The sequence below is a fragment of the Numida meleagris genome, chromosome Z (assembly GCF_002078875.1).
Source record: "Numida meleagris isolate 19003 breed g44 Domestic line chromosome Z, NumMel1.0, whole genome shotgun sequence".
NCBI lineage: Eukaryota > Metazoa > Chordata > Aves > Galliformes > Numididae > Numida > Numida meleagris.
In genome coordinates this window covers 62324583-62351242 of record NC_034438.1, presented here as the reverse complement: position 1 = coordinate 62351242, position 26660 = coordinate 62324583, and the positions used below count along the sequence as shown (strand labels likewise).

At 38.2% G+C, this 26660-nt stretch overlaps 1 protein-coding gene across 8 annotated transcripts in view; it reads left to right on the top strand.

The window, feature by feature from the left end:
• Positions 1-26660, top strand: part of XRCC4 (X-ray repair cross complementing 4) — a 179107-nt gene that overhangs the window by 140346 nt on the left and 12101 nt on the right. For 5 of the 8 annotated variants that reach the window (XM_021381397.1, XM_021381399.1, XM_021381401.1 and 2 more), the window contains one exon: positions 9398-9542. The exons of 2 other annotated variants lie outside the window; for them this stretch is intronic. In XM_021381397.1, the coding sequence (XP_021237072.1) occupies positions 9398-9542 (145 nt within the window). Of the gene's footprint in view, positions 1-9397; positions 9543-24374; positions 24520-26660 lie in introns of all 8 variants that reach the window. One more of the 8 variants, XR_002433616.1, reaches the window with a different exon arrangement.

Genomic DNA, 26660 nt, shown 5'->3' with positions numbered 1-26660 from the left:
TGTGTTATTAGTCTTGTCATCAGTGATGGCAACTTTCTTCTCATTTTGTCTCGTAGGTTTTATTAGTTGAAACATGTGAAAGTAGATTACTTCTTGATTTTATAATAATAAATTGATTTTTAATGAGTTTAAATGCATTTTAAATACATAGGTTTTATCCTTTAAGCAAAAAGCAGTAGTATGACATTGACTATTCATGCTATCTTTTTATATTTATTCATCAAATTAAAAGTAGTCTTGTGTACCTAATAAACAGAAGTAGAACCGTTACAACACTTGGGTCAGACTGCATAGGTGATTTGATTTTTAAAGCTGTCATGCTGATAACACAGGACATTTTGATAAAATATGGGGTAAATCTCCTTGTTTTATTTATGCTTTCTGGTTTGATCTGATACTTTAGCTTCTGTAAATCAGTGGCTTACAGTGAAGTTGGGAAGTGTGTTAATTCATATCAGCTGAATCCTTTGACCTGAAATATCCCTAATGTTCTTTAAAAAACAGCCAGAACAAAGAGGCAAGGAAAATTGTTAACACATTTTCCAATACATTTTGACTCATTTTTAACAGTTCCACTGCTTCTCATGATAATGTATAAGCGAATGGAGACATAAGTTCTTCATAATATTGTATACATAGTACTCAGTCAGTTTTATGCTGGCAGGCAGGCACATTAACACAGTAGATGTAGCTATTTGTTCTCTCTCTTTTTCTGCTGAAGTGTTTGATTTCTTTGATCATTGCCCTAGAAAACATTATTAATATTTAATTTCTCCACTCTCTGAGCCCCTTGAAAAAGAAATTGAAAAAAAAAACACCTAAGAAAGAGTCAATATCTGTGATTTTACTTGACTTCTTAGTGCTGGCTTTCTCTCTGTGAAGCACGTTGAATTTCAAGGCAGTGCACTGATTTTGTGGATTATCCCCGTCTTTAATGTAAAGTGCTTAAATTCTAAGTCTGCAGTAGGATGGGTTTTTGGAAGTCCTGTATAAGCCACTATGTAAAACTCGATTGCTAACAGAATTTTTTCTGGTTCATCATTAAAATCTGAATACAATGAAATGGGAAACATTATATATTATAAGGGATTAAAGTGGGAATAAAACAACCCAGATATTCTATAATCTTTATTGGCTTAAGTTGATGTCACTTACTGTCTTTGAGAATCACTTTCATCCTGCAGAGACCAAATTGTGTTTTTTCAGTATATACTGGCATCCAGAGGCATAAAAATATTATTTCATAAGAAATGGCCAGGATTTTTCTTTTTTTGTACAGTAGGAATTTTCAATCACACTTTCCAGGATCAATATTTAGAGTGGTACCTTTGGGACTAAAATGAGTGACAGCTCATAAAAATTGGAGGTGTTGGAAACCTCTGTTTAGAAGGCTGAAAAAACATGAATTTCTTGATTGGAATAATATTTGTAGAATACAAGGACTACATTTTCAAACTGTCTTTTCTAATGCACTATGTAGGATACTCATGATTTTGTTTTTGTTTTGCAGCAGAATCATCTTTAGCCCTTGAAATAACTAATGCAAAAGGTAGAAGGGATATCACTTGTAGTCTGTTTCCAGGGAAAAACAAACAAGCAACAACGAAAAAAGAAAAAGAAAAAAAAATCAAAGGAAAAAATCAAGGAACAAAACCACAAAAACCACCCTCCCTGGTGGAAGGTTCTTTTCTCATTACTCTGAAGCAAATAATTGTTTCCCTATCTGACTCCTACAACTTGTTTTTTCCTTTTGTGATTTATTTGCTTGTTTTTCCTACAGATATTAAGTAAAGAGAAATTTTGTTCACCTACTTATCCTTGGTCACTTGGTTAAATGTATTTTATACAATGTGAGTACTTAACTCCACTCACTCATTTGGCGTGGGTGTAACACATGTTTGGACCTTGTGTAGGCTGTTCTTTCACTCCAAGAGGCACAATGTTGGTTTATGAAGTGGAAGAAAGACAGCATTTGTACGGGAAGCTCTTGTCTGCCTATTCGCACCCACCATACCACTGCTGTGATGACTACCAATTTGGTGGTATTCCTCCACCATCATATCACTTCTAGCCAACTCGTGAGGCGGTTTTTTGTTTTATTCTCATCTTCATTTAAAATGAATTTCTATTCTGCCATTAATTTCTCAAGTATCACAGGGAATGCCAAATGTAATGGAAAGCATGCTGCTAATATAAATCTCTGCAGTGAAGAATCATAGCTAGCTATGTAAAAATTTCATCATAGGCAACCAAACACATATTTCATAAAGTTTCTCTCCCACTATAACATCAAAAGAAGCAAGTTGCATGACAGAGAACCATGACAGAAATCTTCTGAAAGCCTACTTGCTTCACCTGAGGGTATTAATGAGCATTTAGAGATTTAGATTTCTGTTGTTTGTTGTTGCTGTTGTTGTTGTGGTTTTTAAAGTGGTTTCATAGTAGAGCTAAGCATCTGAAAATAAACTCACCTAGCCATTGGAAATGTATTCTGCAAGGCAGCTCAAAACTGGTTGCTTATGGAGTTTCTGTAGTGTAATTCTGTGCAAATATCCCCCTTTATTCTGAATTAGTAAAAACAGAGGCTTCAAAAGCCTAGCACTGATTTGAAAGAAGACTAATGTTTTCTTTGTTACAAATCGGTATACATGAGTGTGTGCCTCAGTGGGGAAAAAAAATAACAAGCCATTTATATTTTGCTCTTAAAAATTTAGAGCTGAGATTTCTGAAGCAGGATGACATACTCTGAACTTTCAGTTTACTACTTTTAGCTTGTATAATGAGTCTCTTCTGCTAGGAAAGACTACAAAATTTACGTAAATATCAGACTGTTTTAGTATTCACTGTCTAAACACCCTGTCAACATTCTTCAGACTAAGCTGGTCTCCTGGGATGCATTCTTCTTTAATAGTCTTCTCAGACTTCAATGGAACTCCTTGGTGTACTAGTAATTACACCTGCAAATAAACATTTGCAAAACGTTAGTCTTGGATTAAGATGCCTACAAAGAGATACAGACTACAACGCAGGAGAGAGGGTTGGGAGAGAGAATACCGTTCTTCTCAAATTGTATTTTATCAATTGAAATCAGTTTAAATTCTGTCATGGTTTTATTATTTTTGTTATTGGTATTCCACATCACTACATCATGTAGTACACATCATCCAGTCCAACCATCAACCTATCCCCACAGTGCCCAGTAAACCACGTCGCTCAGTGCCACATCTACACGTTTCTTGAACACCTCCAGGGAGACTGATTCCACCACTTCCCTGGGCAGCCCCTTCCAATGCTTGACCACTCTTTTGGAGAATAACTTTTTCCTAGTATCCAACCTGAACCTCCCCTGGTGCGACTTGAGGCCATTACCTCTCACCTTATCACTGTTTCCTAGGAGAAGAGGCTCACCTGCACCTCACTACCACCTCCTTTCAGAGAGTTATAGAGAGAAATAAGGTATCTCTTGAGCCTCCTCTTCTTCAGACCAAACAATCTGAGTTCCCTCAGCTGCTTCTCATAAGACTTGTGCTTCAGACACATCTACAGCTTCACTGCCCTTTGTTGCTTGAGCAGTGGGCCTGGGAGAACCTCATGAGGTCCAACAAAGCCAAGTGCAAGGTCTTGCTCCTGGGTCGAGGCAACCTCCACTATCAGTATGAGCTAGGATATGAAAGGATTCAGCACAGCCCTGCCAAAAGGGACTTAGGGGTACTGGGGGATGGCAAGCTGGACAGGAGCCAGCAGTGTGCCACTGTAGCCTGGAAAGCCAATCATATCCTGCACTGCATCAAAAGAAGCGTGGCCAGCAGGGCAAGGGAGGTGATCCTGCCCCTCTGCTCTGTGCTGGTGAGACCTCACCTGGAGCACTGCATCCAGATGGGGAGTCCTCAGTGCAGGAGAGACACAGACTTGTTGGAGTGCATCCAGAGGAGGGCCACAAAAGTGAGCCAAGGGATGGAACACCTCCCTTACAAAGACAGGCTGAGAGAGCTGGGGCTGTTCAGCCTGGGGAAGAGAAGGCTCCAGGGAGACTTGACAGCAGCCTTTCTGTATCTAAAAGGTGGCTAAGAAAGAAGAGGGCAGACTCCTTAGTGAGGTTTGGTGTGATAGGACAAGAGGAAATGGTTTCAAAGTAAAAAGAGGGGAGATGCCTGGTGAGGCACTGGCACTGGTTGCCAAGAGATATGATTGTTGCCCTGTCCCTGGAGACATTCGAGGTCAGGCTGGCTGGGGCTCTTGACCAACCTGATCTAGCTCTAAGTGTCCCTGTTCATTGCAAGGGAGTTGGACTGGATGACCTTTAAAAGGTCCCTTCCAACTCAAACAATTCTGTAATTCTAACTTAATGTCTGTGGACATCAATATGAGAATGGAAGCACAATATCATTGCCAAGTAAAAGGAGATAATTTTTTAATCTGACATGTTGTAATCCACTTTCAGTTTATAAATCAACCAGAAAAAAAATGGCAGTACTGCAAAGAGGTTTTGTCAGCATCAGATGCACAGTAGAGCTCATACAATTTTAAGTCCATGGCAAATTAAGTAAAACAAAAGAAGAATCCACCTAAGAGTAAGTTCTCAGCAACCTTCCTGTATTCAGTGTAATTTATTAGCACTGCAGTATAACAAACTCAACTCATTACTGTATCCTGGTAAATTGTAGGTTCATAAAAAAGCTGTGAATCTAAGGCATTCATCTTTCAAATCTGTAGCACTTTGATTTGTTTCAGATATTGCCAAAGGAAAAAGTGAATTGGACCTTTCTGATAGTTTACTTTGAGTAGCAAAAATCGATGTTTTTTTTTGCATTATGAAGCTTATCTAGAAAAAAAGCTGTTGAAGAGACATATACAAGTTGCTTCATAACCCAAAAGACATACTGCTTTGAAATTTTGAAATCATTATGAGGTCTGAAAATGAGAAAACTACTTTTGCACAGAATTTATTTCATTAACACAATCTGTGGATTTTTTTTTTTTTTTTGCAAAGATGAAAAACTATTTGTTCATCCAATTTTGTCATCATTAATGGTTGATCATTAAAATAATTTTTTCAAAATTCTCAATTACCAGAGATAATTACTCTCCCATGTCAGTACCACTGGACACAGAGTGATGAGGAGAAATTTTAAATGTTTTCTAAATAATGATGGTTAAGGCACACAGCAGAGTGAGTTTTCTCTTTAGAGAGTTATATTCCCTGATACTATTACTTTTATCAACCAAAATCAGAGAAAAAAGTGTTCTGCACCCTGTCATCCAACTGTTATTGAACATAGTTTTCCCCTCTACACACTCCCTTCTGTGCATTTTTTTGAAGAGAATGGAGGAGGAACACAAATACAAGATAAATCAATAATGACTTAATTCAGGAGGAAATTACGGTATTAGTCCTTCCTATATGCATGAAAATTACTCAGGCATGCAAGCCTTAACATTAATGAAATATAAAACTGCAAGTAATAGTGTCACTCTAATTTGTTGTGCTTCCCTTTGTACCACTTTCTGATTTTATAATCTGTCAAGCAAAAAGGTCCAATCACAGTGGTCTCATTCTATAATGACTGGGTTGTGCTGTGGCACCTTATGCCACGCCAGAAATACTCTTTTATATGGTCATAGTTCAAACCTAAGTCAACCAACCATGTACATATATAGAAATCTGTGCTGTTTTCTGTTGCTTCATTAGCACAGAAAGTAATGGGGTCTCTTCCTCATTGCTTTCTGACTGCAATAGCCTGTCATGTTGACATAATCTAAAGAAGATACTGATTCAGTCACATCTAATATAAAGCATGTTCAGTTCAAAAAAGAAATGAATCATTAAGTAAAAATGTTTTGAAATATTCTGTAGGGATATATTTTTTCTAATGATGCCTCCATTGTAATCTTTGGTGCCAGTAATCTGGTTGTTTTTATCACCACGGATTTTTGAAGGAAAACTTTTGAATTTTAAAATACTCAGTGTATGGGGTTATTTTGCAGTCTTAACATCAGTACTTTTCATTTGACATATGTTTTAAGTATTCCTTAGCACTGATTATCAGATGTTGCCCTGAGAAGTGTTTGTACTACCTTGCTTGGTTTGGAACCATCTAATGGACTGGTAAAAAAAAAAAAAAAAAAGAAAAGAAAAAAAACTAGCATAGTTGCATATCTCGCACGTTGAAAGATCACTAAGTCTTTTGTAATAAAGGGCGGAGAAATCAGATATTTTAGAGGCGCAGCTCACCGGCAACAGTGTTTTCTTATAACTTGTAGGGACTTTGTTTGCAAAGACAGAAGCAGAGAATAGATACATGACTGCACTGGAAATGCTTTAAAGAGATCTATATGCAAATGCTGTTACCACTAAATTTGCGAGGATAATTCTTGTTATTAATAATTTAAAAAAAAAAACAAACTAATTTATGTGATGGCAGTGGTTTCAAACAATAGATCTCAGACAACCCTGCAGGAATAAAGTGTTGCAGTGTTTGATGAGAAAGTCCAGTATTGATTCAGGCTGGTAAAATATTTTTCTTTATCTTTTGAGAGGCCTTACCATGTAGATGCTATGAATAAAAGTTTGGCATTTCTAATATGTTGAGAGTACAAAAATATACAATTCTTTTTTGTTACAAAAACTCTGTCTTGTTTGCTGTTTGACAACGTATGTGGACAGATAAAGAGTGAACTATAATTCTCTGTTTTTCCGAGGCTCAGTCTACTGAATAGGTATCATTGTGCCCATGCCTCTTGAGAATAAAGTGCTGCTAAAACTTCTTGGAAGTTTTTTTTTTTGCTGTGCAACCTCCTACTGACAGCTGCAGAGAGAGATGTCGTCTGGTCTTCTTTAATCCTTTCTTCTTGCTGTGTGTTTTTCCTATCAACTACCCCATAAATATTTTCCTGTAACTGGCACAGCTGATGCGTCATCCCACGCCTTGCTCAGGACCTCACTGGAAATGAGAGGTACAATTGTAATCTACACTAAGAAAGAAACAACTGAAGAAGACTTTAAGAGAGCTGAAGGCTAGGTCTGAAGACCCAGCATTTTCCTTAATTTAGGAACTTCACAGTCCTTCTGATTCTCGGATTTCAGTCATATAATTTGTGCTTCATGACTGATTCATTTAGGTTCTATTCATATTCATTTAGATTATATTCATATCTAGAAAGTCTTCCTCACAAAAGCATCTTCATTCTGCATGTTTCATTACTTGACAAATCACTGATGTGCTAAAGTGCTTCCAATTTCTAGATTTGGCTAGTTCTGTAAGATTTCTAGAGTTCTGTAAGACTTTTGTCTGTCATTTCACCATTATTAGTGAAGTTCACCATGCTAAACATTAAAATTAAACAGGATGATACTTCTCAGACTGGAACAAATCTCCTTTTTTCGCTAAGCATATACAGAAGAAACTTCTTTTGTAAGGAGGGAAAAAAAGAATACATATTCAGTGTTCATGTTTATGCTATTTATTTGCCATTTAAAGAGTTTGTTTGGGATATTACAGAACAAAACTAAAACACTGTTCTCTTATTAAAAGTAGGATGAGGAAGATAGCGATAGAAGGAATTATAATTTCCCAGTTAATTGTGTAAGAAGAGCTGACATCACTGTGGTCTGGAATTGTGAATGATGTGAACTATGGACTTGAATGCAAAGCAAGTCAGCAAGAAAGACCCTAACTGCTGATATTTCAAAACAATGTAATCTAGTTTATGGAGACTGATGAAAAAAAAAAGCCTGTTTTGTCTGTGACAAGAAAGATTAGCAGAAAAATCACTTACCTTTTTTTTCAAGCGCATGTGTCACATTGGTAGGTAATATTAGTTTCATCCTGAAGGTCTTTCAAACTATGCTTTGCTTCTTGGAGGGAGCACTAGTAACTTTTTGTTTTAAGGGAAAGCATAAACTTGCCTGTGGGTCAATGTTTAAGTGTTATACAATATGGCATTAAGCTTTTCCTGCAATTAATGCCTAATCCAAAACACCAAAGCACATTATCAATTTTATAGTTAAATAGAGTATTTTTTCAACAGGCCTATTCATTTACTTAAGCATATGCTTAAGTGCATTGTTGAATCAGAGCCAGAGTTGTTATGACAAAGCAAAAAGCTGCAGAAACTGTCTAGCAGATAATATTCATACTTCTTGGATTAAAATGTTCATTTCAAGAAGAGGAAGAGCTTAAATATCAGTTAGCTTCAGGCACAGGTGAAGCAGGCAGTTGCTGAGTACATGGCTGCTAGAACCTGCAGCCTGCTTGCTTTTCCTAGGAGGAGGTGATGGGGCTGATGATTCCAGCAGCATCTGCAGCTTGGCCAGCTGATTCCCTGTAGCCCTGTGATTGAGAGGACAAGTCACAAGAAGCAGCCATGACAACTGTAGATGAGGAAGCTGCTGGGGACAATGAGGTCCTTGTTTCCTGATGCAAGGTACAGAGGCTGCTTAGCAGAACTGGAAAAAATAATGAAGGAGCAAAACAAGCAGTAATATTCACTCACAGCTAGTGTACACTTACCTATCTGCCCAGAGCATGTCTTTTTCTTTTTTTCAAGAGGAAAGTAAAAACTAAAACTTCCATTTGGCAAACCTCCCTGAATTATTTCACTCATGTGCTAAGTATTGCCTGGCTAGTAATCTCTGACATTTGGACTTGGTGCTGTTGCATTATCATTTTTTGCATATTGGGTTTAAATCACTGCCCTTATGCCAGAGCTCTGTAGGTGGCCTGAGAAAATCAGTTGGTGAAGACGGCCAAATTTTCAGGGAGAGAAGGCCTTTGTAGCCAGGAAGAAATACAGGCCAGATGATATGCGGTGCTTATATGTGGAGGAAAGGTGTGACATTGGACAACCACGATGCATGTTACATGGTGGTTGAAGTTGCTTGAGATCAGATTTACAAAGTTGAGATCAAGCATACTCAGGAGCACACATGCTAATATGTTCAGTTTAGGAAAAACCCAGTGAAATGTTGGCTGTCGTGTGTGACACATTCACAATGACTTGGAGGGAATCAAAAGTGGAGTCACATTGCAAAGGCATCTCAACATCTAACTGTCCATGTAGTGGCACCAAGACTTCCTTTTTGCTGCCCTCAGCTCACAGTGTTTTCTGTTATGTGCAGTTGTGTTGGCTTTGAGGGCAAGTTGTCAGGTATTGTCCCTCTGTGTGCACATTACGTAAAAGGTTACCATATGATGTCTGACAGATTACGTTGGCAGTCATGAACATGTCCACTCATGGACCACAAGTCTTTGGGAGGATGAGGATGCACAGCTCAGAGCTATGCACCCCGTCATTTAAGGTCTTCCAAGATAATGATCCTATTGTTATAAAATTTATTTTAAACAGAAAAACATCCTCCATCTGATAGATTTCTAATGTAGTTTATATTGCTTTGCAGCATTGATCAAGTGTCCATCCAGGAGGAGAGCTTTGTGGTCTGGGCCATGCCGTGGAGCTGTCAGAGGCTTTCACATCCAGGGCTTGCTGCTGTCTCTATGAAATTCAGAGGGTACCTTTGGTTAAATGCAAAGGTTGCTCTTGCTGTAAGTTTTTCAGACAAAATATTGATGGCAGTAGTGTGTAGAGTACAATGTTGATCAGTGTACAATGCTGTTAGCACGTGGAGGCTACCAGGTGCAACCTTGATCAGATACTGGCTCAGGGGGAGTTGGAATCACCATGTGAAACCTGGGGGTCCTGTTGGAAGCTGAGTACTTTAACAGAAGGACAGTTTGGAAAAGGAGAATTTTCTCAAAGTGAACAGACAGTTACATTTCTCCTTTTCCTTCAGGTCTCGTGGTATATTCCCTTTTTGTTCCTGCACTGAGTGAAGCATCTAGTCATCTCCTCAGGGTACCACTGCTTTCATAGGAATCCCCTAGATTCAAAGCTAAGTAGGTGTTAAAGTCCTTTTTAACATCAAGAAGTCTTAGCGAAGAGAGGGAAAAGGCCATTGTATTGTAAACAGTGTAGCTGCTATGGAAACTGTGATGACATGCAGAAAAATAGGTGGAATGGAGGAGAAAAAAAAACTTTAATATTTACATCTTAATTTTGATTAGTGACCTTATTTTCTGTTTGTTAGAATAACGTGGAAAGCAAATATAATTGTTTTGAAAATGCCAGAATATTACTGTGTTATGTTGCATGCCTTATCCATGAGGTAAAGATGCTTATACCTACAATTATCTACAGAAAACAGTTGACCTCATGCTCATGTATCCTGAGTTATTTTGCAGATTGTTATAGTTCTCTTTCAGTGCAGTGTATGATGTCTAATGATTTGTTAACTTTTCATTTCTTGGCCCTTGTTTAGTGTTAAAACCACAGTCCTGTTAATTACAAAGAATCTGGGTCTGTGTTTTCTTGACTTTACTTTGTAGGGGAAAAAACGAAATGTTGGGGGGGGGGATTGGGGTTTTTTTTCTTCTTTTTCTTTCCCATAAAATGTTTCTGACCTTTGGCAATTTCCAAAGTATTTCAGTATGTTCTGTGATGTTTAAATTGGGCTTTACATCATTTGTTATAGTGACACCTGCTACCCTTGTAATAGTGAAGTGTATGTCAGTACATAGAACCCACTCTTCAAAAGTTTATAACTTCGCTGTAAAAAATTTATTTTGTGCTGAAACTAGGCATACAGGCTTTTTGGCTAGGAACTAATTATTCTTGAAAAAATGTGGTGGGAGGGGTTAGTTACTCATAAGAGCTTACCATGCAGTAAAAGCAAGCTGATTTTATTGCCACATTTATCTGTTTATGCTTCTGTAACTTGAAGTATGAGCAGAATAAAAGAATGGACTTGTTCACCTTTTATACCTGAATCCAGATTCAAGCTGCTGTTCGGTCACTGATGTAAATGGATCTCATTTTCTTATCCAAAGTCTTCCGAATATTTCCTGTTGTCACAGAAGCCCATCAGACTCTTTGATTAAAAGCTGCAGAACCATTCTGAAGCACAGAACCCGGCTGGTTTTCAGCCAAAGTACAGGCCTTCCTGGATGAAAACTTGTAAAATTCTTTCCAACCTGTCTCCGTTTCTGAGTCTTTTAAAACTGCTGCTTGTGGAGACAGCAGCAGGTGCTTTTCTTGCCATCGGGTTGGTTTTGTTGTAACTATTTCCTTCAGTACAAAAAATAGGGGGTAGACTACATAGGAAAGAAACACACTCATGCAGGCAGCCAACTCGTGACAGTGCCTGCGGTCTCTGCTAACAGGAGGCTAAGAAAGGAGCATTTACAAGTAAGTTCAGGAGCAGAACAGCTGTTCTTAGATTAATTCTCAAGATTACCAAATTTGTGCCTCCTTTTCTCACAAGAGCTAAAATCCAGAAGAACACGCCCTTTCTAGTGGGGTCTGAGTACATGTATACAAGTGAGGTTTTTGTCTGGAGGTGTCCTGACTATTTTGTGCTGAGCTCTGTTCTTGTCATATTTCCTGAGGTATCACCATCAGTGGTGTTTTTGAAAGCAGTCAGCCGTTGGAATTGCAGTAATGCTCTTGTGTAGCAAGCTAAACTGTTGAAAATGAATGATATTTTATCTCTAATTGGAAGTGCATGTAGGGTTTTTAATTTTTGCATTCTTTACTTGTTATTTGAAGGCAAAGGCAAACATTAAGTTCTCATGTAGATTGTATTTCCTGCTTTCGTAAAACTAAATCATTACTGATATGTATATTTGTTTTATGTAACATTATCACTTTCTTAAACTGTCTGAATTTTTCAACAGTTTTACTGTGGATGCTGCAATCATCTCAAGTATCTGCTTTGTAGAAATCCCAAGCAAACTATTTGTGGTAATCCTTATCGTTGTAGTAGTTATCTTCTGTGAATAATTCTATGTAGTTATCTTCTATGAATATAATTCTAAGTATGAATAATAGTATAAATAAAAATTATATGTGTTTTTTGTTTGTGTAACCACAAGAATACAGGAATTTTTTCCAAAGCTGCCTTGTCATAGCTTATATACAGCCTGCCAGGAAGCAAAATCTGAAGCAATTTTAACACACCAAAATGCTTGGAGAGAAATATTCAACTTAAAGTGTTGTGTCGGTGCATATATATTAACAGGTTGAACTTGCATGATTAACAAGGTTGATGTAGAACAAAGTACACTGTACTGATGAAAGAAACCATTTGTATGTAGTGAAGTACATCCTTTGTCTTTATATTTTGTTGATTCACCTTAAATTTCCCTTGTGCTTGGCCATGATTATCCTGAATTCATAATAATTCTACATGAATTTTATGAGTATATGTGGCAGGAAGAGGAGGCCTTTGCAAACTGAGTGAGCTGTGTTATATTGTGCTACAGAGGAGACCAGTGTTCAAAATTATAAATAGTAAAAGAGATTTGAGTAGAGATATGGCAAGTGCACGTCTTCTTGTACTGCTGAGCATTAGGAGATCAGGGGTGCTTCAGTCAATGAGCAGCCAGGGCTGAGGACCACCTGCTTCTTCAGCTGCTTGGTCTTCGTGGAGTTTGACTGCCAAGGCCTGCTCCAGTCACAGGGAGGCCTTCTCATCATCACACCTTGGGGACTGTAGAGGACAAAGATGATCTTAAATCTGCTTCTCATCCTTGACACTGAATGAGATACGACTGATGTATGGTTTCGTCTTCACGGCAGTTCAGTAACTAGCAACAGCTCTGGCTTTGGGGACTATTTATCCAGAGTCTAGACATTTTATATGAGTTTAGGGCCTCCTTCTGTGTTTTATAAGGGAGGCAAACACAGCTTTTTTGATCTGGTGGTGGCATGACGGGTGCAATGGCTGTGTGCTGTTCAGCCTAAAAAATCTCCAAAATAAGCAATCTGCTCGTGTTTTATCTGAAACTATGGTTTAGCAAATATGAAACAGGTGTATCAGCCACCACCTGTGGAAAGGAATAGTGACTGTTACACATGACCCTGCAGGTGTCACACAGTAAGCTCACAGTAAGCTGTCATCACAAGGTGTGCTTCAGCAAATATAAGCTATCATACAAAGGCATTAGATGGGTGAATAGAATGGTTTTCTTGCTGCCTTTCAGAAGAGCTGGTTTTGTCCTTTGGTCTGAGTTTTGGGGAGGGACATTATTCCAGAAAAAGGTGGAATATCTTAAAATGCCTCAAAAAATGTTCCATATTAAGTAGATTTGTTGGAAAAAGATACAGATAGAAGTGAAACTATTCCATCCACCTCCCGTCAGTGTGAGACTTACAGAAAATCTGTCACGATCCTTTCTGAGTCAGAAGCTTGTAGGGTCAAAAAAAAAAAAACCTTTGCTAAATGGTGGGGCAGTCCTGAAGTATGCCGACTGTGCAGATCCCAACCAAAAAGAATATGTAAACACAAATTTAACCTTCACATCTCTGAATACTTCAGTTGACTGGTATGGTAAGTGAGTTACTGGGGCAGGACCAAGTATGCAGTATTTAGTAAGAACAAACCTCGCTAATCTATTTAATGCCTGCTTTTACAAATTATCTGGGTCAGTTTCCTTCCTTTGCCTCTCCTGTGCTCACTGGCCCCTCAGACGTGTTTTTGTGATGTCCCAGTAAGCCATGAACTGTGAGTCCCCGAGGGCACCGTGTGACATCGGCTCCTTGCTGAGAATGGGTGCCACACCGTATCATCTGCAGTAACAGCAGCTTGCAGTCTTCTTAATTGCCTGTGGTTTAAGGATGCTGAAGTGCAGAGGTATATTTTGCATTTCTTTCTAAAACTGTACAAATGAGTCATACACAGTAAATATACAAAGACTGCATATGAAATACAAAGAAGCGCAAGTACAGATTTTTTTTAATGTTTTGACTTTGCCTTTTTTTTTTTTTAATAATTAATACCTAAGATGTCCAAACGTGCCAAATGTCATTTCATTCAGTATTGTACAATTCCCTGCACCGACACTGTTAGGCAGTCAATAATTCAGTAAGACAGTGTTTATACAGTAAAAATCAGTGTAAAATACATATGCAAAATTGCGAACTGGACTAAATTTCTGTTTATATTAAAGGCATAAACAACAGATAGAGTTGTTTGAGTTATATTTTGTGTGTATAGCACATATATTTGCCCCAACTCTTGTGCATTTGTAGCCTACATGTAAGTATTTCCCATTAATGTAGTCAGTTGGTAATGCTTTGTAGGAAAGCATGTGTCCATGACCAAGATCTGTGTATAAAGTATGTTGATACAAAGTTTCTATAATGGAGCATGTTCCTCATTATAGATAAGAACAGTTAATATTTATATGATGCTTTCCATTTTAAAAGCATTTTAGATGCATTAATTAGTTCAAGACTATTCAGGGAAAAAATAATCTGACAGATAGATCCTATGAATGAGAGAAACCTTGGAAGGAAGTAGTGCCAAATGAAACTTAAACATAGTAGCTGACAGCAAACTACACATGAATTTAGCATGCTGATTTGACAGCAATAAAGACCAATTTGATTTTATTCTGAATAAGCATAGCTCTCCTATCACTTGGGATACAGAGGTCTTGTGAGCAGTAAGATACCGGCAGCTGGAAAGATGGAGAGAAGAACAGCATGCTTGGGAAAGGTATTTGGAGCCAAGGTTTATGAAGAACGGTTTTAGGTTAAATACATACAGGCTGGTTAGAGGACAACAAAGGAAACTTTTGATAATACTTGAAGGGTATCAACATGAAGCAGAGAATTTAACATGAGAAAAGGGATTAAGAAAGATGAGTTGAAATGTAAAAAAGCTTTTGAACAATATGTTAAGAATTTGTCCGTTATATCTATTAGCTTGCAAAATAACATTTCCAAAGAAGAAAGAAGCTGCATCTCTTGCTTCATTTAGAGCTGTGCTGCAAGAATACAATTAATGAGGAAGAGTTCTCTGTGCCAGAAAATAGGTGCATTTGTCTGAAGTTCTAACTCCACAGAGTTTATTTGTCTTCACAGTTCTTTGTAAGGAATTATGGGTAAATAAGTACTACTCTTCTGGTATTGTGTTCCAGAAAATGAATGTAGTTAGAGAAATGAATTTGTGTGAGCATGCAAGAGAGCCAGTACAAGCACTAGCTTTGTGTACAGCGATAGATGCAGACACTAAGGTCTCTGGCAAAATTCTTTTTAAATTGTCGGAACATCCTGCCTCCTTCTTTGTCGTGCATCTTGTTTTCTTACAAATAGTTTATATGGATAAAAAGTGTATTCTCCATTATTGTTACCTCAGTTTCTTTGTCTGTGATTCTTCCAATGACACTTTATTTTGAGATTAGGTGAACTGAACGTGATCGTAGATTGAGATTTCATTAAGGCTAGCAGGACAACCAGTTCAAATGATGCTTATTTCAATGAGTGGCATCCACATCGGTGTTAAGGAGTAGTTTCTGCTGAAGCGAGTTGATGTCATTTTAAAAATCATCTTTGGACCGTGTAAAAAGGACCTTACAGTACTTTCAGTACGTGTGAATATGTGCCTCTTCTGCAGTCTGATCCTGCAATTCTCAAGTACTCTTCATGTATCAGATTGACTGTAAGCAAATGATACAGTTTTCTGAAGCACTGAAAACACTGGAGAACCTAAATCTCAAGTTGAGACTCACAGGAACTAAAGCACTGCTACTTTTTAGTGAGCCTGGAATCATAGCTAGATAGTATGTAGAGGGTGATCCTTTATGCATAACATGTGAACTGCTCTGTAAACCTACTTGAGATGTGCAGAAGGAAAAAATATGATTTTCTGTGGTGCTTCTCATTCCATTCTAGGCAGGCGGGCTCTTCAACTGGCTGAACTGTAGTAAAGGGAATCATCCTGTCTCTCTTGGCAGTGGCACACAGAAGAGAAGAGCTATGGGATCTTTTCAGTTTTAAATGTAGCATTTTATGTCATGTATGCATCTTTTGTAAGATCGGTACAGCTTATTTACAGTATATTATGAAGTCTGCTTATATTGTTTAATTTGAGAGCATCTGAGGTTCCAGACTAGAAAGGTATGTATATGTGAGTCTGTCTTGCCCTGGTAGTTGTCCAAAGATGGGAGCTGTGTCTTAGTCCTTATGTTCAGATTCCTGTGTGACACTGGTGAGATCTGTATGCCTGGCATACAGTAGAACATCCTGCTTGTTGCTCCTGTGAGATCCTACAAAACTGCTTTACCTTGATGTATGCATCAGTTCATTCCATTTCTTTTTTTTTTTTTTTTTTTTTTTGTTTCCTTTTATATTCTGACAACATTAGTTAAATCCATTGTAGTCCTTGTTTACCTGGACTGAAAAGAAGTGTGTTGTCTGCATGTTCAGGAGAATTTCACCTCTTTGAATGTCTCCTCAGTTTCTTGGTTTCAGAAGCACTGCTTTCAGTGGGATTATAGTAGTCATATTAAGGCTAGCAGAATGACACTCTGAAGTCCCTTCTCTCCTTCTCAAGTGTAAGATTCTTGTGTGCAGAATTATAGAAAAAAGGCTTGAAGCCTCTAAGACAGCTTGAAGCAAGTGCTCTCAGACATACACTGTTCTGGTCTCCTCCAGAATGGGTCTTTTTTCACACTCTGCCCCCAGCTAGGGGATGAAGACAGTGCTTGGTGAGATAAGAGGGATGCTTTTTTTCTGATTACAGTCTGATATTGCCTAAATTTCTCCTGGAGGCTCAACTTCACTGGAAAGCTACCAAAGATTCTTTACTTTCTAAAGCTCCTTCTATGAAAACATGGATGGTGGCAACAAGAAATTTAGCAAGTTCTTCTGTGTGAATCTTATTCATGCTGACATGACTGCAAGTCTGTGCTTTGCCTGCTTCCAGTAATTTTAGCAACACACATTCAGATTTCCCAACAACAGGATGTAGAGTGGATGAGAACAATGAAAACAGTGTTGTTTGCACTGCTGCATATGCATATGCAATATGCATCCCCTAAACTGATCTATGATCTTCATATTTTGCTCTCTACATTAAGTCCTTAACTTCTTAGTGTTTTTTTTTTTTTCAGTTTAAAATGTTACTTCTTCTCTAATGACTATGAGTAAATACACAAGAAAATAAATGATAGTTTTTATGTAGTGGTGAATTCTTTACACTTGTTTGATTATTTCTAACACTCTATAGCAATTTTCATTCATCTAATTCTAAAGTCCATTGCAAATACCTCTCATTGCCTGGAAAAGATATGCTGTGTGGTTGATTTCCAAATTATTCCAGATTAAGTCTTCAGGGTCTAAAGTTAAACTTTAAAAACTTTTTCTACTTTTCCTAATACTCCTAAGAAAATGTTTTGTCATATTACTTGGCTAATTTCCTTGAAACTTTGAGCGATAGAAGGAGGTTTTGTTTAAACAGCTCCAGACCATGCAAGTATTGTGTTAATGTGGATGATTTTAAGAGGAGTAAACTGTGTTCCAGTAAAAATACAGCAATAAAATTTGCAACCTACGATTCTTCTTTGATCATTTAGATTCTTTGGGATTTGATTCCCAGCACTGCAAATTGGGTCAGTAATTGATAGTTCATTGTACTGCTATATAATTCATGTATTTTGCAAAACCACAGCAAAAGCATGTCTGCCTCCTGGCTAGGGTGAAAGGACCGATTAGGCAACAGGAACTTTGGATCACTGAATTGCTTCTTCATCCTGGGCTTTTACAGTCTTGGCAGAGTCCGAAGTCAGAGTTTGTAATCCTGGCTCAGCTGTTTGTGCATCCACAGTAACTAACTGTAGCACAGAGCACAGTATCAAAGGAGAGGGCGACAAAGAGAGGTATGTGACCAAAACCAGAAGAAATAGGGAAGGAAATCTGTGCATTCCTGAGAATCCTTGTGAAATTATTTGGTCAGTTATTTCATGCTAGGTACTGAAAAAATAGTGCTAGTGATAGCAGTGAATTTCAGCTGTGTGTGGAGAGCATAGGTAGAAAGGAGGCAAAACTCCTCAGTCCTTGAACCTGTTATGAAGGAGCGTGTGTCTCTGAAGTTGTGTCCTGCACCTTGCTGCCTGAGATGTCTGTAGTCTTGCAAGTGCTACATGGAAAATATATATAGGAAGGGAAAAACAGTGGTATTGTCTGTGAATCAGAGATCCTAATCAGTCTGTGAAATGCGTCTCTAAAAAATCAAGTCATAGGAAATGTAACCAACGTGATATCTTTATGGAAAATTAATGCCAACTAATCAAACTAAACTTAAAAGGTGGTCTGTCTCCATTTCAGCTACACTATGCTTAATCAAGAGCCTGAATTTCTTACAATGTCATCATTAAAGTAAGACAGTATTTACTCAGACAAGAAAATAATTACATTTTTAGTATGGGAAATCTGCCACAGTCACGTGGAAGTATTATTCCATGGAGCTGTATGATAAGGAATAGTTTATGGTTCAAATCAAATCTGGTAAACCCCAAACTAGAATGATTCACCATTGGCTGAGTAAATGAATGTCATTTTCCAAATTCATTTTTTTCATTTTGGATTATTTTCTGTGTACTATGTGTTGTCAGTGTTAATCTTGATAGAAACCAAGATACAGTTCTTTCTGTTCTAAAACGAAACACTTGAGATGAAAAATGGCATGTGGGAATGAATTGGTAGGATGAACATATGCAAAGTCTTTTAACATACTTCTTGTTGAAATAACTACACTCCTGTTGGAGATTTTCAATTACTTTAAAGCTATGATTGTCCAGATTGGAGGATTTGTTCCAATTACTATGTCTTAAATACTACTTTAACATATCAGTATATACAAAAAGGTATGCTGGATTTTTTAGTTCTATTATATTGTCCTAGTAGACTCTCAATAGCACAGAAGTTCAAGTGACTAATGTACTGAAATGACTGCTTAAAGTAAAAGTTTGTTTCAGAAATGGCTGTTTGTTCACCTCTTGGTTATCAGTTTGATGTTTACATCTAGACTCTATTTAGTGTTCTGTTCACCTAGAAATAGACAGCTGTATGAGAGAAGCTAAAGAGGCTGAGAATAAATGTTGTCCCATCACAGCAACTAATAGAATGATTCTTCTGCTCGCTTCTCTGACAAGACTAGTCAAAAACAATTTTTTCTTACTATTTCTATTTTTTTGTCTAGCAAACTATAAAACCTGTGAGTTTCATGCCTTCACACATTAGACAGCTCCCACTGTACGGTGATGTATCTAGTACACATTAGAGGGAAACAATGGCATTGTTCAACAGGCAGAGCACTTTTAAAAGCTCCAATACAAAGAAGAGTGTTATCTGCATTTCACTTTTTGTGAACACCTGTAAACACATGACAGGATGAGGGGAAAGGGCTTTAAACTGGAAGGGTTATAGTTAGGGATTTTAGGGTTAGGGTTTTTAGGGTTAGGGTTAGGGTTTTTAGGGTTAGGTTTAGATTTAGGCTGGATATTAGGAAGAAATTCTTTACTGTGAAGGTGGTGAGACACTGGAACAGGTTGCCCAGTTGGATGCCCCATCCCTGTAAGCATTTAAGGCCAGGCTGGATGGGCTTTGGGCAACCTGATATAGAGGGAGGTGTCCCTGCCTGTTCCCTGCAGATCAGGACAAGGTGCAGTGTCATGCTATTCATCAATACTGGATGTAAGATTTATGCTGAACAGTGTAACATACCATTTCATTTTGTAAGCCTGTTTTAATATCTCTTCCCAGAAATTAGGTATTTAAATTTGAGGGAGGCCTGACAACTTATCAGACAATGTATGTGGTTTAGTTTCTAAACCAGTCCTTTGTGAGGAAGAGCAGAGTACCACTTATGACAGGAACATTGCACAACAAATGTCTGGAAGGACTGTAAAGCATGCTTGCCATTTCATTTCTCACCAATAGGAAAAATGATGTATGTGGGCAAGTATAATTAGGTAACTGGTTTATGAATCCAAAGCCCTAGTTTCCCAACTTTCCTTGAAATTACTGTGGGTGTGTATCTTAAATGTATCTTGGATTTGATTGAAAAACATAGCCAGAAAACTCCCAACTGGCTATAGATGTAACTAGCTTCATACACATAGATTATTCCTAGGAAATATCAGCAAGAATGTATCCTTATGAAATTTACTCAGTAACCTCCAATTTCAGGTAGCTCAGAATTTGAGGTACACCCCTTAGCTGTGCTACAAAGAACAGCTCTCACAGGGAAGATGGATTCAGGAGGTCTCTGAATCAAGGCCGTTTCCTTGGAGTTCTTGTAATAGGCGGGATATTGCAGGATGTGATGACTGCTGGAGCCCAGAGTCTGCATGGATAGCTAGGCAGTTTCTTACCAAACTGGCTTCAAGAAGTGTTGGATGAGTCTTTCCCAATCTCCTGTGTAAGGCTGTTTTATTTTTCCCTTGAATTACCAGGTTGGAATCTGCCCTTGCAAAGTACTCATTATTGCAGTATGCATGACTCACTATTGGTTTTTGTTTGTTTGTTTTGTAATAACAGTCTTAGCAATACTTACCTGTATGACTTTTCCCAGTAGTATTTTCAACAGACATCTCAACATATGTTTGGGTTAGGGTTGCCATAATCATTGCTGGGTGTGTTCATTCGCAGGGTTGGGTGGTTTTTTTGTTTGGTTGGTTGGTTGGTTGGTTTGGGTTGGGTTTTGTTGTTGATGTTGTTTTGTTTTGTTTTGTTTTTTAAGATTCTCTTCCCCATAACTCAAAGAAGTAATATTAATGCATTACCTCAGCAAACTCTTCAGTGATTCTGGAACTTGCTTCTCTGTTAAGGGAGTTCACATTTGGAAAGGGTAGCAATACATCATCCATTGGATGTTCTGCTAGAATGTGGTGTACGTGACCTTTAAAACCTATTCCTGTCACCAAAAGCTGCCTATTCTGTAGCTGGCGTAGATCCAGCTTCTCCCAATTTGGACCCACACTGGGCTTATGCCAGCCAGCTACTGTTCCCGTCAGAGGCCGTCAGAAGCAGTACTTGGATTTTGCCATTTGGACTGCTGGAAGATGAGGATGGAAGCAATAAATGAAATGCATGGAGAGGCCTGGTGGGAAAATAGGTGTTTTTGGCACTTGTTTGGGGCAAGCTGCATGAGGCACTGTGTCTTAGACACACATTTGCAATGTGACTATTCTAAACCTGTGCCAATAACAACTGGCTTTTACTACATAGCATGGTGTCTGTTCGCCTCTCTCCAGCAGCCACCTTCAGACTGCCAATGGCAGCCTCTCTCTAAATGTGATTTTCTCCAAACTCTTATTACTTTGAGTGGTCCTAGGAGACCCATACATTTCTTTCCCTCACCTGGATTTGTAATGCTTTAATTTTCACTCTTCGTCCGTATTAGAATTGCAGTAGGGATTCAGATCATGGGATGGACAGAGTGGGGTGCCCTAAAGGCCATTCCCACAATGATGGACTACTGGACAAAATCATTTTCCTTTTTTTTTTCCTTAAGATACTCTATCAGCACAGTGGTTCATCAGTTTCACGCTTTGTGGAGGTCAGTCAACTCCAGTGAGGCAGGGCAGGATCTCTGAGGGAATTTGAATCACTTAGGGCTTTCCTTTAAAGAAAATTGTCTTTGACTTCATTATCCCCTTTATTGATTAAATTCTAACTCTTCGCCTTCCATTGATCTGTACTATTCAACAGAGAGTTTCACTAGAGTTTCTGTCTTTTCAGCCAGCAATTAAAATTTAAAAAAAGCTCCTTTGAGTTAAGCATATTCCTTGGGTGGTTTTTAGGAATGGCTAGTTTTATCACACTTTTGTTGTCTAATTTGTGATTTCTGACGCTTCATAAACACACAAAAGTACTGAAGATAAATGACTCAATTGTGAAAGTAGTAACTTTCTGTCCTCTCCTCCCACCCCAAGCTTGATTCAAACTTCAAAAGAATTGTCCTGAGTGCTCATGTTATTCCATTTTTCTCAGTCTGCAGCAGGAATGTTGCTTTTTTCCCCCTCTCATATTTCTCAAAGCAGTAATACAGAAATCTCACTAGATGTACATTCTTTCATGGTTTTCTACTGGGTCTAGTGGACTTAGGTCTGGGTAGTTTTGATAAGCCTCCAGTCTGAGTCCAAGCCTTCTGAGTCTGCTCATTTTGGTAACACTAGGAACCATTCCAATATGCTCGCAACGAGCAAAAAAACCATCTTAGAATACAAATTGTATCTGGAAGCATGGATATATTTGCTTCCTTGCTTTTCCAGCAGCTGTAGTAATCAAATAAGAATTTTATTCTTTGTGTCTTGTCTACCAGCTCTTTCTTCTGTCTGTTACTTCACTTCCTGCTCTGAAGAAGGAATCTATTAAATGTGCCTATATATTAGTAAAGCTGTTGTACAAGAAAGAATACAAGAGTTTTAAGTCTGGAACAGAATTCATTTCTGTAGTTCTAAGCATTCTTGAGCAGCAAATGATACTGTGTCCAGCAATTGCTTTATATTTGCTGCATTCTGCCCCTTATGTCCAGGGACATATGTGTTTTAATTTATTCTCTAATCAGTCTCCTAGGCCGTAAATTTAACACATTCCTTCTCTTGTTGATATTGTTGTTATCATTATTATTGTTATCTTGCTGTCGTAGGAAAGTTTCAAAGAAAAAGTGTAGCAATCTTCACTAGCCAATACCAGTTATTAATACTAGTTCTATAAAAACTTCAGTTGTTCTTCATATACCATTATTTTTAGTTTGTCCACACCTCTTCTTTGCCAGAGGCAAGCAGATACAACATAAAAAGCATGGATGGTACCTTGGTGCTCACAGCAGAGTTGGGTGAAAAAGTTGTGCCTGCCAAGGTTTTGTATCTCTACCAGACCTCCATCACATTGGGTAGGTCCCTTTTGTTGCCCCATGCTGTACTATCTTTCATAAAGATTAATGTGCCAGGCACCACAGTAAAAAAGAAAATCTCATTCTCTCAGTGTAGAATTAAAACAGTGGAATATTTTCTCCAGTGGCATTGACTTCATGGATCATTATGGTGGCTGTCTATTCACTGGCTGTTCCACAAGAAGTTCATCTGCAGATCAGGTTCACTGTCATTTCATGGCATATTTGAAGCAAACAGATGAAGTAATACTCAGCCTCCCGGTGCGTCCAGTCATCATTAGCATTGTTTTTCACCATCACAAGAAACTTTAGCTGGGGAGCTAAGACCAAGTTGATGTACAGACCCAGTGGCTCCTTGCTGTTCATGAAGGGCCTCTTGGCATGGCAGAGCTAACTCCACTGGGGATTAGATGAAGCACACATCAGGAGCTGTATTTTCAGTGTTACTGCATGCATCATACTTGAGTAGGACACAAACTGCATCTCCTTTGATGTTTTTCATAATCACGAAGCTTGTGCAACTGGTGAGTGTGTGTGTATACTGTATTAGCATCAGTGCTAGTGTTGCAGGCTGGTCAGAATATTATCTGCTGATAAAGGGCAATATTCAGACTAAACCTAATGACTGCCCATTGTTTTTTTATTATTATTATTTCATTGTATCCTCCACAATGGAACATTTCTCCAGCCTAGAAAAACAGAAACAGTTGATAAAATGTAAATGAATGCTCTTCATAGACCTCTCAAATTTCTAGCACTCCCTGCCAAGGGCCTAAAGGCTGTTGTAATATTCGTTCACTAGTAATATCCAAAAGTGCAAGATGGTTCCCTTCTTGAAGAATTTATGTGAAATTAGATAAAATCTTACTGGTGCATCATATACTCTTTCAGCATTCTGCAGCTAAATGATCTGTTTCCTTGGTCTTGTTGCATTCTCAGTGGAAATTGAGTTGCAGTCCTTTTCTTCATGAGTAGGAAAGGTGTAAACTCTGAAGAATTACATTAAACACGAAACTTGACAGTTTGACAGTACCAGGCCGTCACCATAATTGCTTTCATCAGTTTCCACTAGATTTATAATGAGCTTTTAGTACCGTTGCCTGAATAGCTCATTGCATTTACCAATGCTGAATATGAAAATGTAGAATGGATTCCTTTTCATATAGTATGTGGTGGAAAGCTGGCTGATAAATAATTTTTAAAGCTCATGTTGGTGATTAAACAACCTCACCAACAAACAAGCTTTCCAGTTTGCTTTGTACTAAGTATCTACCTTGTATCACAACTTTTGTAAGGATCGTTGTCAAATATTTTGTAATTTCATGAATTTTTTAAAGTGTTCTCACAGTTCAAAAATGTGAATGAAATCTATTTGTCAGCATCTGTTAATTCCTCTGTTGATTCTCTTGAACACTTTACGTTCAGACAGACATTTGCATAGATGCTGTGTACCTGACAGAACAAAGCAGAAGCAGTTACATACAAAGTTAATGCATAATTAACACCATCAAAACATAACCAATGAGTAGGGTGTGCTTGGGGATCCTTTCTGGTTTGAGTCCAAACTGAATGGGGTGTGCAGCCAGGTCTGACATGTTTGTTTTATTGTTTTTTGTTTCGTCACTTGTTTTGAAAGGTAAACAGCAATAAGAGGGCCATATACTTTGGAATGCTGCCTCACTGATGAGTCCAGAGGTCACTGGTGGAAAAAAAAAAATAATTGTGGATACAGATTATGAAAACAATCCAGCAGCCCATGCTGTTTTGGGAGGCTCATACAGGTTTGTTGTGTACAAAGAACCTATACCAAGAAAAATAAAGTCAATGGGGAAATGCCCATGGATTCCAGTGGGTTTTAGATAGTACCTCATGACCACATCTTTTATTACCAGATCTATAATCGTTAGCATGCAAGAGTATATGCAATACAGTCAATTGCTCTGCTGCATATTGTTGATAATACAACTCTTGTGAGGAATTGCTGGTGGATTAGGAAGGCCTTGTGCCAGCAGTGTCATGGAGGGAGCAACAGCACACCTTCCACTGCTGCTGGAGCAGCAACAGAAGGGAAATCATCGCCCCTGTGATGTGTCCTCAGAGCAGTGGAGCATTGGTAATTCCATGTGCCAACCTTTAAAAAATGCCAATTAGTTAGCCCAACTCTGCTCTGAAGGAAGCAGATTTTATTAAAAGGGCGAAACTATTCTTGAGCTGAAAATTTAAGTTTCAGACTGGGTTCTTAAAAATTCTTTTTTTTTTTTTTACTAATAGTACCAGAAATGCTTTCTGCCTGCCAGATTTATTGGAAAGTTTTTCAAACAGACATTTTTATTTATAATAAAAAATAGAAAAAAAAAAAAGAAGCTTTTTAAACCATAAGGTCTTCTAAATTGTTTGCATCCATTTGTACTATCTGAAGTGTTCATTCTGATCATGAGACTGAGGAAGTAATGTGCTGTATTTTAGATGGGAACTCTTCCTTTCTGCCCCTTACTCTCTCTTTTGTAAAGGAAATGTAATTCAGGCAAAAACAAGATTCCAAATGTAAAAACTGTCAAAATCTTAACTATCAGAAGACAGTGATTTCCATGTGATGTTGGACTACAAACCTGCTATTGATTCTGATTTTGGAGATGACAGATGAGGAAGTGTACCTGAAAAATGGTCATTACTCGTTCCGTGTTTCCTGGTAATGTAGTGTGGATAATACTAGATGGGTTTCAAATAAGTGTATTACCAATAACTAAAGATGCAGTTGTAATTGCATTTTCAATGATTCATCTGTGTAGCACACTGGCTTATTTTACACAAGCAGCATCTGTTTCACGTGCACAGCATGATTAATCTACTTTGATTGACGTCCACATTCTCCTGATAAAATCCCAGTTGCCTAACTGTATGGTGCTCCCTTTTTTCTTATTGCATCTGTAAGATAAGCAATCCTTTAGAGAACTCACCGAAAGGCAAGCCATCTAAATTTGTTAGCAGCATAGCATTGGCACAATTATCAATGTTCTTTACAGGTTACAATTTTATAAAGCTAGTGGTTTGAATGCTGGTTTGAGCCAAACCAATACAAGAAAATGTTGGCGGAGCTACTTCTGGTTTACAGTAATGTGTCACAAGTAAAATTAAAATAGGATTTAGGCTGTCGACCTGAAACAACTGAAGAAAATCAATTGTACATTAGTTTCAGATCTATCTTGTCACATTTCTTTCCCCTTTTCATCCCATTCTGTGTTTTCTGCTGTGTTTTTCCCATTCCTGTGAATTACATGTGGAAATCCTTGAAGATTTTGAGACTGTCAGAGGTGTACATGAGCTCTGGGGCCAGTTTGTGACAAAGACATATGCTGAATGTTATTGAATCCATAGAAACACACTGTAACTCAGGAAATCTTTGAAATACAAACAGTTGGCAACTGAAAAAGCACTTTGCATGTTTCAAAGAGTGTCTGTTTTTGGCCGCTGTTGGAGATGAGGTTCTAGGCTAATTTGGGTTGACCCAGGACAGCCGTTCCTACCTTCTAGCAGTTTGGCAAATTATCTTTTTCATTACCTGTTTCAGATTGGCTGACATGGCCTATTTCTTCATTCCAGTTAGGCACTTATTTCAGTCCAATCCAGGCCACAGTGACCAAAATGGCAAAATGTTTTTTGCTATGCTGTGTGTGAAATAGAAATTGCAGGTGTCCGAGCCCAGTGCCAAGTTAGGCAGGTGCTGGGCAGGCCTGGAGTGTGAACTGTAAGGTGATCTCCCAAGTCAGGGCATTGAGCGCTGGCAGTCTGAGGGGGCTTGGCTGTCTGACACCAGCATTGTGTACTCTCAGGTTTGCGTTTGTGTATTTGGTTAGTAGCATTGAAGAGCCTGATAGCCTCAGGTGACCTACAATCCTTCTGAGACCCTGCTTCTATGACTGAG